This window comes from Typopeltis vanoorti, chromosome 25 (assembly GCF_054136105.1).
Source record: "Typopeltis vanoorti isolate ZY-2024b chromosome 25, IOZ_Tvanoo_1.0, whole genome shotgun sequence".
Classification (NCBI taxonomy): Eukaryota; Metazoa; Arthropoda; class Arachnida; order Uropygi; family Thelyphonidae; genus Typopeltis; species Typopeltis vanoorti.
The window spans coordinates 67,078,636-67,095,153 of NC_143573.1; the positions used below are offsets into that span (position 1 = coordinate 67,078,636).

At 35.6% G+C, this 16,518-nt stretch overlaps 1 protein-coding gene across 1 annotated transcript in view; it reads left to right on the forward strand.

Annotated features, from left to right (window-relative positions):
- Nucleotides 1-16,518, forward strand: part of LOC150092815 (protein-lysine N-methyltransferase SMYD4-like) — a 365,428-nt gene that overhangs the window by 89,788 nt on the left and 259,122 nt on the right. Inside the window, exons 5-6 of the mRNA XM_090414288.1 lie at nt 2,823-2,879; nt 14,821-14,875. Coding sequence (XP_090270414.1) covers nt 2,823-2,879; nt 14,821-14,875 — 112 coding nt within the window. The remainder of the gene's footprint in view (nt 1-2,822; nt 2,880-14,820; nt 14,876-16,518) is intronic.

The following is a 16,518-nucleotide window of genomic DNA, read 5'->3' on the forward strand; positions in this document are numbered from 1 at the left end:
CCTCCCTATTGAACATAATCCCACCAACTCTCAAATGAGAAAACTCCATAGGCTCCTTAAGAAGGTCACTTCTTGGTCTGAGGAGATTACCAACAGATTGAAACCCTATAACTCTAGACTCCCCCCCCCCCCCCCCGCATATATGGGCTCCCAAAAATACATAAAGAAAATGTGCCATTACGTCCCATAGTGGATGGCATTGATTCCCCCACTTACAAACTAGCCAAACATTTAACCAAAGCACTCTCACACTATACTGACAACACGCCATCACACATAAAAAACTCGGCCCACTTCAAAGCCAGTATAGAAAACCTTAACTCCAACATAATGACATAATGGTCAGTTTTGACGTCTCCTCCTTATTCACGAATGTCCCCCTCAAAGAAACCTTAGAGCTAATCCAAGCTAAATTTCCTCCCGATATCTCAGCCCTATTTCAGTTTACAATGAACTCAGGCTATTTTGTTTGGCAGGAAAAATTCTACAAACAGATAGAGGGGACAGCCATGGGTTCACCACTTTCCCCACCCTTGGCTAACTTCTTTATGGAGACTTTTGAAGAGAAAGCCATAAACTCAGCCTCACAAAAACCTACCATATGGCTTTGCTATGTTGATGATGTATACGCTATTTGGCCACATGGCCCTGATTCACTCCTCTCCTTCCTAACACACTCAAGCAACCAACACCCTAGAATCAAGTTCACCCTGGAAAAAGAGGAAAACAATAATCTCACCTTCCTAGACACACTAGTCACACCCCCCAACCTGATGGAACCTTGGTTTTCTCAATTTATAGAAAACCCACCCATACAGGCAGATACATTCACCAACAATCCCATCACCCCCCCCCCCCCTCACAACAATATGGAGTTATTAAGACACTATTCAACAGGGCAAAAATAATCTGTTCAAATGATCAAGCCCTTACCACTGAACTAAATCACATCCGTGACACTTTCTCAGCCAATGGCTACCCCCCCCCCCCCAAAAGAATCCAAAAAATACTTAATCCAGTTATCCACAACCCACCACCCCTCCCCTTCACAAAAAAGATTACTCTAAATCCATCACCATTCCTTACATCCGAGGCACCTCGGAAAAAATGAACAAAACTTTAAAAAAACATGGCTTGACCACCTATTACAGACCACATGGAAAATTGGCTTCCCTTATCCGCTCCACTAAAGACCAACCACTTCCCCTAGACCTACTTGATGTATACCAGGTCCCTTGCAGCTGTAAACTGTCCTACTTTGGCCAAACAGGCAGGACAGCAAATATCAGAATCTCAGAACACAAGGATTACATCTGATTGCACAAGTACAGCCATTCGGGGGCTTGCAGACCACGCTCTGGATACTCGCCACAGAATAAGATGGAAGAAAACCACATTAATACACCACAGCAAGTTCAAATATGAAAGACTATTCATGGAATCAGCCTCAGCCCTTAGGAACATGCCAAACCTCAACAAATTTGGATGCATGACACTGCCCCAAATTTGGGAAACAGTTATCAGAACTTCAACCCAAAGGCCAAGAACTACCAGTATAGCCTGCCAGGGGGCACCATCAGGACTTTAGGAAAACGTTAGCTTCCTAGCTTCGGTTCTCATTTGCTATTATGTAGTACCTGTGTGCACTTGTCTTTGTAATAAGTTCCCAAGAAGATGGCAACGTGTTTGCCGAAATATCGAAAAGTATATATTAAAGTTTATTTAATTTATATTTCTAGTGTACGCTGTCAATTCCTTAATTATTAGTTATCAAGTAGGGATAAGGTGTTATTGAGCTATGAAAACTCTGATCATGGCAGGAGAGTAACAGCAACAGCCGAGCCTCAGTTAGAACTTTATTGGCTACATCATTGCCATCTATTACCCTCCAAGGGTATTCAGTGCATGATGCTGGTGATACTAAGGTGGAAGTAATGGAGAAGTCATATTTACCTATGCGAGTTGCCAAAAGGTGTCTCACCTTATTATTAAATTACTCTGGATTAGAGAAAGATGTTAGAATTTTTTTCCCAATTGGTTAGACTATAATAAATTTAGTTGAATCCTTTATTCCTTAATGCATAACATTATACATGTTTGCAAGTAGATGTGCTTTGCATTATGGGAGATACTAAGACAAGTTTTGAGAGCTTAGTCCACAAGTTGCCTCACTCCTGAAGATACTTCAGGAGCAAACTTTGTTTGCTTACACTTGGAGAAAGGATTAAACTAAATTTATTATAGTCTAACCAAGTGGGGAAAAACTTCCAACATCTTTTGCCATGGAGTCTCCCATGTTCAAATGAAGGCTTGGATGCTGGTTATTGGACATTCTGGAAGTTTTAGAAATTACATCCACCTAATTATAAATGAAAAGTAGCTGTTTTAATAAGTCATTTTATTGTCTTACAGCATCTTCAAGGAGTTAACAAAACTTTTGCACAAGAACAAGCTAATAGTGGTAATCTTGAAAGTGTGTAATCTGTTTCAGTGTGAGGATACATTTCATTGCCTGAATGATTTAATGAAGTTTAAAAGAAAGTAGTAACTCTCTTAGAGAAATACTTAAGTGACTTTGATTACATTATAATTATTCAGACTTCCTTTTGTTATTTTATTTGAAGAATGATTTAAATATTGAGATGTTTTGATTTATTATATTTATAACAGTGAAGCTTGCTGCTGAAGTTAATAAATATATATTACATTCTTATAAATTTCATTAACAAAATGAGACATTTTATGCTTTAAGTGAAAATGAAAAATGGGAGAAAAGAAATTTCTTATATTAGTTGATTTCTTATGCATTATACTTTTATCAGCATTTGAAGAAGCCCTAGAAAACTTGAAAGATGCAAGATTAGATACCAGAAGGATAGGTAAGTTTCTTATTATGTAATAACCAGTTTTTCACTATGAAAATTTGTTAAGCCATTATTAAATTTAAGATATTTTAGTAATTTTGGTAAGTATATGCAAAAAAATCCTTTAACATATGCTGAGATACTTCATTTCCAGAGAAAGTAGGTACTTCACTTGCTCTGGAAATCTTGAAGTAGTGGTGATATGCCTTCTAGATTGCAGCACAATAATATGATACATGGATTATTGCAGAAAGGACCTGGATCCATTTATGAGAGAGAATATAGTTGTTTACCACATTGCAGATTTACCTAAACTTAATAAAAAGCTTATGTGTTGGTAATTTATTTTAACAGTATTAACAACACCAAACAAACTATTTTATAAAAAAAGATGTTTATTAACTGGCTTATATTTCACTCGATTTAAAGCAAGCATCTTCAGAGCACAAAGCAGCAAGTTATAGTTTACATGTGATAAAAAGTAAGTGAAACAATTCAAAATTGTAATGGACTAAAGATCTAAATTCCTGATTTGCTGCCCTCTAATGTTGCAAAAAAAAAAAAAAGTAATAGTATTACAGTTGTGCTGTGTAGGAGTTGATTTTAACAGGCTCCCAATTTTTTGACAAATTAATGCAACCACACTTGAGTCAGCCATGGTTATGAAGAAGTCTCCTAACCTGAACAAGTATGGTTGCATTAATTTGCCAAAGGTTTGGGAGACTGTCATCTTAAGATCAACTCTTGCATAGCTGTAATACTTTTTATAATATTAGAGAGAGTGCCAAATTAGAACTTGAGATCTTTTGCCCATTACAATTTTGAATTGTTTCACTTAATCTTTGTTGCGTGTAAACTATACATGCTGCTTTGTGCTCTGAAGATGATGGTCTGAAATCCAGCAAAATATAAGCCAGTAAATAAACATCTTTTTTTATAAAATAGTTCGTTTGGTGTTGTTAATACCATCAAAAATAAGTCATGAATAACGTTCAAAACCTAAGCTTATCTATTAGATTTATGTGTTTGGTGTTGTTTATACTGTGAAGCACTACTATGAATAATCACAGAGGAATATAATCAGTAAATTTATTAAATTGCTGATATTTCTGGATTTCTAACCAGCATCTTCAGAGCATAAGAACATAACTTGCTACAAAATATCAAGCATTTAACTAAGGTTGTAAAAAGAAATGGTGCTCTCTACAGCACCTGGTTGCCTATTTCAGTTCACAGAAATCAAACCAGATGCATTCTTAGAATAACAGTTTAACTCAGAATAACATTAATTTGCCAAAGATCTTCCAGATCTTTGACAAATTAACGCATCTATACATATTGAGGTTAGCGGAGGTGTTCATAGCTGATGTAAAAATAGTTATTCATATAGTGACTTCTGTGTCTTCTTCCATTTAATCCTGTGTGATGGGATATCCAGAGTGTTCTCTGCCAGTCCTGATTTGTTATTATGGTGATAACAAATGTTTTTTTTTTTCCCCAGGACATATGTTAACAGGTCTACAAACCTGTCTAAAGAAGGCTAAGTTGCAGGGCTCTTGAACTTTATGCACTCTAGGATATGCAAATTGATGAAACTTGTCCTTTGGAGAATGGATGATTGTTGCCTATTGTAGGTGTTTTTTAAGAATGGCATGCAGATTATATTTATGAAGGATATAAGGGAGCAGAATAGTTTTGTTGTGGTTTTTTGTGTCAGTTGAAGGATTGATGGGAGAGCATATAGTTATTTATTTATTTTATTGGACTTGTAGCCATTGGCTAAAAATGTGTGGCAAAAGTAGTTAATTTTCATGACAAGACCTCTGTCATTAGAATAACTAGCTCTAGCTATATTGTGCAGGTATTATAGGGATGCCATACTGTTGGAATAGGTGATAGTGTGACTTTATATAAACTTCCAATGGTTCCTTATCCTTTTCTATCAACATAAGCAGCTGACCTGGTTGGCTGAGTGGTTAGTATATCTGCTCTCCAGCCAAAAGACTGCAGGTTCAAATCCTGCTATGAGCATGGATGTTTGCAATTGTCTGTGAAAATACTTTGAAAATCTGTAAAAATCTTTGGACTCCTTGGAGGTGTTATGTAATAATAATAATAATAATAATAAAAGATTAATGGGACTATTTGGAAGATTTGTAACTATAGTGTGTACAAATGAATAGTGTTAGCCATTGTGAGAGATAGATTATAGATCCCATGTTCATTGCTCATCAAAATTTCTCAAATAAGTACTTCTAGGAGTGACCTTGATTGAAGGTATTGACTACTGCTTCTTAAGTGACTCTGATGATAAATTGAACACTGTGATCCTTTTGCAGTTGCTGCTGACATGTTTTTAACTTAGTTGACTTATTCTTTAGTTGCTGTGGGTTTGGAGATGTTATAGAGGATAGATGGCACTTTACCACTAACTCTAGAAGATACCATTCATTTTTCAGTTTCAATGAATTGGTTCCACAGCTACATTCTTGATTTCTCAGTATTTTATAAGAAGTTATATTTTTATGCTCTGAAAATACTAGTTAGAATTCTAAACAGATATTAACAACTTAAACTGCTCATTAATTCTCTGGGTGGTGTTTATACCATGAAGCATTGCTGTGAGTACTGTTTTACCTGTTTGCCATATTGGTTGGAATAGAAAGGATACTTAAAATCAACTGTCAGAAATGCTCTACAGTGACCGCAGTCAATTCAATAAGACACAAACTGAATACGCACACACTAATTAATGAAAATCAGGACCCAATGTCCATTAAAACATGTTAAACAACACAAAGCTACACTGCGATATTTACATAGGTCATTGGTAGCAATTATGCTCTTTGATTGGAAAGACCAGGATTTGATTCTGAATATACTATGGGACAAACATTTATAAGGGTTTTTCAGCAGGGAGAATGATGAATTTCAGTTCTGCTTAAAATTGCCCATGGAAATATTTGTGGAAAATGTGGAAACCAACTATTTATGAGAGAGTAGTTGGAGAGAGTCTGAGAGCATACCAAGAATTTTTAGGAAGGTTTTTGGTGAATGGCACCAAATGTTGAGAGTAGGCATTTTAAGGTTTGGCAGATTTGTACAGAGTTAGCACCTGGATGAATGAAAAGTAATTTCTTAACCCCCCCCCCCCCCCCCCCAAAAAAAGGATGCCTGGTTTTATGGAGCCCAAATATGCTATTGAAGTGAGTTGTTAGAGGAGCCAGAAGTAAGTGTCATTTCAAGAAGTGAGATATGGCTTTGACTCTTCAACTGAGTGTTATCAAAAGTAAGAGAAGAACAGCTTAGGTCTGTTTTGTCGACAATGGGTTTTGAAAGCATCAATGAGCTAGTTTGTCATTATTCCACTGAAGGATGGTATGAGGATCAGGATTAAAAGTCCTAGATGTAGATGATAATTGAAGCTTTGGATCATTGAACATATCAATTTTTTTTTGTATGAGTAGAAAGAATGGAGAGTGCTATTATCACTAAAATACATTTTGAGGTTACTGAGAAAAAAAATGTTTTTGTGTTGGGAAGAGGGTGGATGCTGTAACAACATTGAGGAAAATACCTGCATTAGTAAGAAATCCAAAGTAGAACTCCATCCACCATTACATGCAGTGAATGATCTGAAAGAAAACTGGTATCCCATTTGCAGAGGGTAAAAGGTAGACCATAGGATGCCAGTTTGCTGAAAAACTCTTTGGTAGACACAGTCAAGTCTTAGCTGTGTCAAATGCACAGTCTTCACCAAATCTTTCTTTGGCACATGTCCAGAGGTGGGTAATGTAGTCAAGAAAATCTGTTCGATCTTGAGTGGTAGAATCTCTACTGTTGGTTACTGATTAGCAGGTATTTCTCTAAGTGATGAAGTTCACTTGATCACTTTAGAGAGCAGTATGTTGATACTGTGACAGCAGACATTTATTTCTCTTTTTAGAATCAGTTTAATATAGGCTTTCTTCTTTGTGAGGTTGTGCCAGCCAAGTATAATAGGATGTAGGAGAGGATAACAAGACAGATGTTAGTTCAGTAGCATATCTTTTAAGTACAATTAGAGGGATATTATGAGGAGCAGAAACCTTTTTTTGGTATGTGGATTGTTCATGATTATTCTGGTCTTTCTGGAGGAAAGCTAAAGGAGACATGGTGCATTATTCTCCTGGATGTAATTTGCCTTGGTCATCTCTGCAGAAGTTGGAAGAGAAGGTCAGTTTTATTTTCAGGTGTTGTTTAATAGTGCCATTGCCATGCATAGAAAGGAAATCTGGTGGCAACGAGATCATTATAAAACGAGATCAGATAGGGTTTGATGAAGTCTTTTCAGTATCTCTGTGCAGTTATGGTATTTCTATCAGTATCTCTATCAAAACATGAAGAGGGGTGTGGCTGTTCATTATTCAACTCCACATGAGAACACTGCTGCCACTGTATATGTGTTCCTTTTTCAGATGTTGGAAGTATGGTATCACATTCCTAGCTCTCTCTCCAGATCAGACATCTAGAATACATTTATATACATTTATTGGCTAAAAACAGGAAAGAAAACAGAACTGAACTGTACCCAATTTTTGTCAGGGCTCGAAGTTACATGTTAATTGCACCAGTTTCAGTGAACTCTGCAGTAGTTTTTGGTTAATGGGATCCAAACTTCTGGTTTTATTGCATATAACCCACTTGAATTGAGCCTTCTTAATACAATCTGGTTGGAAACATTTACATCTGTAGTTGCAGTAGTCTCAAGAGACAGTTGAGGATACTGGCAATATGTCTAAACCACTGGGCAAGTCAAAAAAATGGGAATGAAGTGGTATGGTCACAACCCATGTTTTTATAGGCATGATAATTTGCATCCTATGTGGACTTGAGTGGTAGATCAATTTCTGTTGAATATTTGGAATTTGCATGCCTGAATGCCTGTTATATCAAGTGTTCATCTTTGAAGACACTGCTAAACTAAAATATTCAAGATAAACATATCAGCTAATGCCTTTTATTCCCGTATAGGGAGTAGGCATGGCCTCTTGGCCGTATCTAACTTTTGGAGACTGAGTGGGCAGTTCATTCTCCACTGGTAGTCAATTAGGGAGAGCTGGCCCAAGGCTATCACTAATTTAATTGGCACACAGTGAAGAAAAGGCTCAACAAGCGCTGCCATCTCGTGGTCCCTAACACAATATTTTTAATGTCTGAAAATAGTGTGGGTTCGATGGTCAATTTTCTTGAGTTTATGGGATGAAAAACCTGAGTTTCTGGGAGAAAAAATCCTCTTGTCCATGCCAGATCTCAACAAACTTGGGAACCAGTCGAAAAAAGGCTTAGAAAATGTTCCTCTAGCCAGCAACTAGATTTGAACCAAAATCTTCCTTTGTGCAGTCAAGCATTGTGTTCTATTAATTTTATTAAGGAGTATATATCATTAAATTCCTGGCATTTTCCTCTAAGAAGTGTACAGGAAGCTATGAGAGTACCACATAAAAAGTTTGCATCATGCCCAACTTCTTATCAACCAATTTCCTTCCATTTAATCTCATCTGGACTCCATTATCTTCAGATCATATATTTTGTTGTGTTTTAAAGAAACTTCTCCCACATCTTATATTATTCCAACTAGATCTTGGTCTTCATCTGGGTCCTCTTCCTGTCATCCTGGCAAAAAACACATTTTTGCTTACTTTTCACCTCTTATTCTGTTTAAATGAATTAGATTCGATTCGATTCTTCTCCTATCCTGATTTTTAATATAATTTAAATATTGAGAGAACTCTTATCTCCAAGTGACAACTCTTATCTTTATCCAAGAATATAGTTTTTTGGCATCTTTAATTTGTACTTCTTCAGTAGTTTCTCCATTCAAGATGCAGTTGATGTTTTCTATGCTCCAGCCTAATTCTGAAGACTTTCACTGGATTTATTTAGGAGGATAACATCTGCATAAAGTAAAGAGCAGTCTTCCATTTTAATATCATGTTCAATGCCACTTTCCTTCATTATGTGATCCACATAGATGGTGAATAGCAGTTGGGATAATATGCACACTTGTCTCATACCTGATTTTACATCAAACCATCTTCTCATATTAACTTCAATTCTAATTTGCTGATTTACATCTTAAATACGAATTATATACTGCTTGATATACCAGCCTGTTTATAATTGAAGTGTGTAAAGAAAGGTTTAGGTGTTGTCATTATCCATAATAAAGCTTAAGGGTTATATATAACTAACACCAAGAGGAAAACATACATTTATTAAACTCACTAATATTTCACTGGTTTTTTACCCAGCATCATCAGAACACAATGATAACTCTTATCATTGTGCTCTGATGATGGTGGATAGAAAACTAGCTAATTATTAGTGAGTTTAATGAATGCTTTTTTTTATAAATGTATTTTTTCCTATTGGTGTTAGTTATAGTTAAGCTTTATTGTGTATAATTGAAGTTTTGAACTGCTTTTCTCCTAGGACCTTGCTATATGCATCATGTTTTTTCCAGATCTACAAAATTTAAATACAGATCCTTGTTATATTCCCATGGTTTCTCAATTATTTGTCTTAAAGTGAAAATCTCATCCTGATAGTCCCTATTTGTCCAGAACCAAGATTGTTCTCCGGGCTTCTTTTTCACAATTTTTCTTAGCTTCTCACATATGCTTGCTTATTTCTTGTCTCTGTAACACACAGAAATTCTTTTGTAATTCTCATTCAGTTTTATTTCCCTTTTATAGATGGGAGTTATGAGAGCTCTAACAATCATCTGAAATTCTACCTTCTCAATTAAGCATTTTAGGCGCTGTATTGTTTTTATACCTCCATATGTGAGCATTTCTGGTTAAATATCAGATTTTTGATGGCTTTTCATTAATTATTAAGTTCAAATACTAAGTTCAAATTTATTATTCCAAACATCTTGGATATTTTTATCTATATTTACATGATAATTTTATAATTTCTGATTCCTTTTACAGTACTCCTTCCATTTCTAAGATTTTTCAATAACCTCTTTTTCCATTTTTCTGATATTTATCTCTTACCAGTCTTCCAATGACTTTTGTTTAACTTCTTTTTTACACACTATTACACACTATTTCATTTTTCTGTGTATTCTCTGAAAATGCTGACTTACTTGCTAAGAGCATTGTTATGCTTTTTCATGATTATTTCTTTACATCCTTAGTATACTACAGGAGTACTGATTTTTCTGTTCTTGCAACATCTTCACTGCATGCTTCTCTGGCTGATTCAGTGCTTTTTGAGTTTGCAACTGCGTCTTCAAGGTATTGTTCTTGTTTTCAAACTCTTGATTCTTCCTGAATAATACTTGCATATTTTAATCTACAGTATATACCTCTGAAATCTGCTCAACTTTTTTATGTAATAATCTTCTTAGCATGATACTCAATTTTACTTACTTTTAAAGGTATTTCCACTGCTCAGTGGTTGACTAGTAAACCTTCTCTTGAATTTGAACATCTCAGGAGCCTTCTTGCAACTCTCTGTCCCACATTGTCTCCACATTTCCTCCTCTTCATGTAAGTCAGGGCCATTCTCTCTTCCATCTTTCTAGTGGTATATCAATACCAATTTATCATTCTCTTGGACCATTTCTCCTCCGGCATCCATTGAGCATTCATATACCACTGTAAAAATTGGTACTACAGTCATTTCATCATATTATCTTGCAAACTCAATCTCTCTATACTGGTCTCATTCCAAACTCTTTGAAAGTGAGTTTTTTTTTTTTTTTTTAGTTGGGCTCATATATGAGAGGTTGGCTGGTCAACCTATGGTACTTTAGTACCGTATATGGGTAGTGACATTGGAAAGGAGAAACTTGTTGACATTCGATTTAAAAGCCCTGTATGTTGTATTCCTTGGGAAATACATCAGGGGGAAGACTGTTCCACAGTACAGCAGTAGGAAATAATTACATATTTAATTACAACTAAATATGTAATTCTGTATTTATAGAATATACAAATTGCAGAGACTAAACGTCTATGTGAAAGTGGGGGAGTGAGTTGGTAAGAGATGGCTCGTTTATCAGTCTAATTGCTCTGTATTGAGTCGAGCATTTTGAGGGGGGTTTAGGAGCCCCCACTCCAAATGTGGGAACAGTATTCGATAGCTGGGCAGATTTGTGAATTGTATAAGGTTAACAGCTGTTTTGAGGTGAAGTAACATCTTGAGTGAAAGAGAAAGCCTAGTTTTTTGGAAGCTGAGGATGCAATGTTTACCTTGACATCGGGCCAGGAGAGGCCTGATGTCAAGGTAATTCCAAGAAGAGAAATTTCATTTTATCTGGGAATTTGAGTGTTATCAAAAATAATACTGCGGGAAAATGGTTCTTTTTTGTGGGAAATAAGACAGAACCGTTGAAGTTGATGAGGTCATCTGAACCCCATTGGAGGATGGCTTGGAGGTCTGAATTAAGGAAAGTTGTGGTTGATGTTCTGTGGGTTGAAGTGAGTTGTGTAGGGTAAGGTTTATCAAATGAAAGGGAGGAGTGCAAGTGCTGTCATCTGCAAAACTGTGTATTGGGTTGGAGGTCAACTGAAGTAAGTCATTATACAAAAGGAAGAGGGTCGGTGAGAGAACTGAACCTTGTGGGACCCCAGCATTAGTTGGATGGTGGAAGGATAGGGAGCCATCTACCATCATACATAGTGTGCGTCCATACAGAAAGCTGGCAATCCATCTGCAGAAGACCTGAGACAGTCCAAATGATGGAAGTTTGCTTAGTAAGCCCTTTGTGCCAGACGGTGTCAAAGGCTTTAGAAATATCACTTGGGATTCACCAAATTTTTCCATGGCATATGTCCAGAGATGGGTGATATATGAAAGCAGGTCACCTGTTGGTTGGCATTGATGGAATCTGTACTGGTGGTTGCTAAATAGCTGGGTACCTTCAATGTAGAGTAGGAGTTGAGAATTGATGGTTTTTACCATCACTTTAGATAGGATTGAGGTGAGTGAAATAGAGTAGTAATTAGATGGCAGCGGTTTGTCACCCTTTTTTAGGAATGGGTTGAATATAGACCTATTTCCAGGCTTTGGGATATATATCAGTGGAGTATGAGAGTATGTACAAATGGCATAGGATAGGAGTCAGTTCTACTGCACAGACCTTGAGGACAATTGGAGGAATGCCATCAAGGCCAGGATTTTTTTTTGTATCTAATTTTGACAACAGATTTATGATCTCTTTCTGGCAAAAGGATACAAAGGGCATTGTATGTTGGGCAGTTGGAATGACTGGAGGGGAGCATTTGCTATTGACATTGAGGTATATACACATACTTCATTGTAAGTTGTCCATTCCCAGTTTTACACAACTCTTTTGCCTTAAATATCAGAACATACTCTACTGTCATTTGGAGTATCATCTTGTTTTCCAAATAAATGCCTGGACTTTGCGGTACACTATTCATTTGCTTGATAGCACTATTTGGCTTGGTTGGAATGCTCATCTACTTTTTTTCTCAGATGTTATCAAAAGTAATTATTGTTTATTGTTATTCATAATTCTAGTTTAGAATTCAATTCATAGGTGAGATAGCTGTTTTCATATGGACTTTTCTCCTGGAAATCCAGCTTTATTCATCCTGCAGAATTGACAAATTGGCCAGAATAATACATGAGAGACATGATACACCTGGATTTGGCTGTAATTCAAACTACCCAAAATTTTAAAACTTGGTCATCTGGATATATGTGGTTTGTGTCTGTGTAAGACTAATTCAAGATTCATTTTTCCAGTTATAACATTCAGTGGAGGTATTGCAGTTTGGGGAGTTGTTTTACATGGTTTAGCCTAGACCAGTGTTTCTCAAAGTGTGGTAAGCAGACCCCCCCCCCCCCAGGGGGTATGCGAAAGTTCTTCAGGGATGGCCATTTTCGGCTATGCATCATTAATGCTGGAATCATTATTAAGAAAAAAAGAATTATTTTAAATGTATATATTTCTCAATAAGTTATATGTTATGTATGAATTATCCTACTCAAATTGAGAGTTACTATCGCCACGATGTTCACGTCCTGGCAATAGTAACTCACTCCCTGCAGTAAACAACACGTCCTCCCCAACAGTGTCACTATACAGAAGACAAGAAAAACAAGTAGTTTTATTGTATCACTAAATAAGGTACATTAGAGATTTGCAGCCTTTGTAATATATTTCTCAACAAATAGTACAATTAGAGACAACTGGGATAAAAATGCCACTAACTAATGAATCGCATCTCCCCTCCAACAGAAACTGCTGTATAGACTCAAGCAAACCCATATGTTGCACCGGCAACATATGGTTTTGCTTGACACCACTCCATCGTGAACATGTTAAAACTAAGAAATATATAGTGAATGTGTTTCAGATATTATGGAATTTGGTTGAAGAGAATTAGCATTTCAACTCAACTGTTGGCTTGCCTTTGTTTTTGGTTTATGCGTTCTTTTGTTAATACCGCACCAATCATATGCACTTCTTCATAGCTGCTCTATCTCTATTGGCCTACCATTGCTGTGTGTTTTGCGCTCTACTTTTACTTCTCATTAGTCATTTGTGAAGGATTGTTCATTACGTATCTCAAGTCTTGTAAATTACTGGTAATTTTTCTTGAAATAATGAGAAAGAAGATGAAGCTATTTGGGTAGATGACTTTGATGATGCACACAAGGAAACTATTCTCGATGCCAAAAGTAGCAATAGCGAATAGGAGCTTCTTGGTCACACCATTTTCAGTTGGTTTTTTTTGAAAACTTTAGTTTCCGAAATCCCTACATATATCTCTCACCGCGATATTTTAACTTAATTTTGGGAAAAAAGTGCGAGTTATATTCGAGCAAATATGGTAATTTTTTTAGCTTTCAAATTCTGAAGTATGGATCATTGGTTTAAGACTGGATTTATAAAATGCACAAAAGAGAGCAATATAGCAAATACAAGTAGCTGTAAACAACAAGAAAACGTTGATATTGTATCTGGATCAAATGAAATTGATAAGGGTGTGTCGTCTGACATCTTTAGAGAATCAACTATGGATGATGATGAAAAATCTTTGTAAGTATGATATGAATTACTTGAAATGTGGATTTTCATTGAAGGAAATAAAAATGAACCTATTCCAAATTTTGTTCTATTAAAAATAAATCATATTTTTTGTTTACATGAACATATAAATTCAAATAAAATAGACATTTACAATGAAATATACTTCATTTACTTTATTATTATTTTGATAAGGGGGTACTTGGTAATAATGAAAATTTAAGAAGGAATACACAGATATATCTGAAGTTTGAGAAACACTGGCCTAGACCTTTTAATAACTGAGATGTGCAGAATTTTAAACACCAAAACAACTTTTTCACACATCCCAGAATCTGTGTAATGAGCGTTATGATATGAAGAATTAAAATGAAGGATATAAAGTAATAAACTATGCTGTGTGTGTGTGTGTGTGTGTGTTTGCGCGCGCGCACACACACTTGACTTTTTTTTTTCTTCACATTAATGGCATTCTTTGTAGGAAGAATTCTACCTCTGTAACACTATCCTCTTGTCATGCTTCATGGTATTTAATGCAATTTGAGAATATAATGTACTTGTCCTGTTAAAGCTAAATAATGTGAGGGTCATTAACCACATGAGGCTGTTTTGGTGCAATCTGCATTATAAGAGGGTTACCTGTACGTAGTTTTAAATAGTCAGTAATTCATTATTCTGCGGGCTAGAACATTATTTTTGAATGAACCAGTTCTTATTTCATTTGGGAAAGTGGGAATTTGACAAGATCTCCAAGTTTACTTACAAATTTGGCTGAAAATATGCTCAACAGAATATGTGGTTATTACGATTTATGGTAGCCATACCAAGTATGATTTTTTTTTAAGGTTGTTGCGTATATCTGAAAATAATTTAGTTTTATTTGTAATATATATTTTGTAGAGCGACAACGTAAAGAGATTGAAAGTTTAAAACAGCAAGCCACAGAAGGCACCAGGCAAGTACAGTGTAGTTAGTTCTGTAAAAAGACAAGAAAACCATTTTTAAAGTTAACTTAGCTTTTAATTTCAGTAAAGTTTGCTGGTTAAAGAAGATAAATAATAGCATTGCAAATTAACATATATTAGATACTTATGTTATTAAATTTTTTTTCCTCTTCAAGTTTAAATTATGAATTACTCGTAATTTTTGACAAATGAACAATGAAAGGGACTTATTTCCATGTTTATGTTTCCATAAACATGGAAATAATCACCATCATCAAATTCCTGATATGTACCCTCAAGTGGTATACAGGACTTACATCATTACTAACTTCCTGTCTACAATGTTCCACCAAATCAATCTTTTACCTGTCAAGACTCCAACATTATCAGATCTTATATTTCTATCTTCTAAGGCACTTTTTACTGTATCAATCTCCTATATCTTGGTCTACCTCTGGGTCTTTTTCCTGCCAACCTGGCAGAGAACAATTGTTTTGCTAATCTTTCCTCTCCCATTCTGTTTAAGTGACCATACCACCTGAGATTAGCCCTGCTAACATATTCCTGGATGCTAACAATGTCAAGTTCTTTCTTAATATCCTCGTTTTTAATATGATATTGTCATTGATGCCATCTCTTCATGCCATAATCTTTCTCAGGACTTTCATATCAGTGGTCGTTTTATTTCTAAGCCAACTGTCAGATTCATAAGTTAAAATTGGTTTAAACACTGTCTTGTATATAGCTGATTTAGTGTTTTGACTAGTTTCTCTCTTATTCCATATAAATTTATTCATTTGACTTCCTACCATACTAGCTTTGTTCATTCTGTTGTCTATTTCCATATTTAATTTACCATTTTCACTAAAAATCGTGCCTAAGTAGCTGAAATGTTTTACTTGTTCTATAGGTTCTCCATTCACAATGCAGTTGATATTTTCAATGCTTCTGCCTATTTTTATTGTCTTTGCTTTGTTATTGCTGACCTTCATATCATATTTATTACAATGATATGAACTGCAAGATTCCCGAACTAAATTATTCAATTTAGTCAGGGAATCTTGCAGACTTGTTACGGATTTATTTAGAAGTATAACATCATCCGCATCAAGCAAAGAGCTGACATTAACATCTCTAATTTTGATATCAGGTTTAATCCCATTTTCATTCATAATGTGTTTCACATAGATAATAAATAACCGAGGAGATAATGTACATCCTTGTCTGACACCATATTTAACATTAAACCATCTTCCTGTACTTCATTGAATTCTAACTGCTGACTTACAACTCAAATAAAGACTAAGTATTGCTTGATATAATGCCCTATTGACACCATATAACTGTAACATTTTGAATCGCTTTTCTCTTGGCACCTTATCATATGCCTTTTCCAGATCTACAAAACTTAATACAGATCTTTGTTATATCCCCATGATTTCTCAACTGTTTGTTGTAAAGTGAAAATCTGATCCTGACAGCCTCTGTTTGGCCTGAATCCAGCTTGTTCTTCACCAAGCTTCTCTTCTACAATCCTTCTCAACTGTTTCTCAAGTATACTTGCATAAATCTTACTGGGAACACTCCGTAGAGAAATGCCTCTGTAATTCTCACATTCAGTTTTATTTCCCTTTTTATATATGGCTACTGTTAG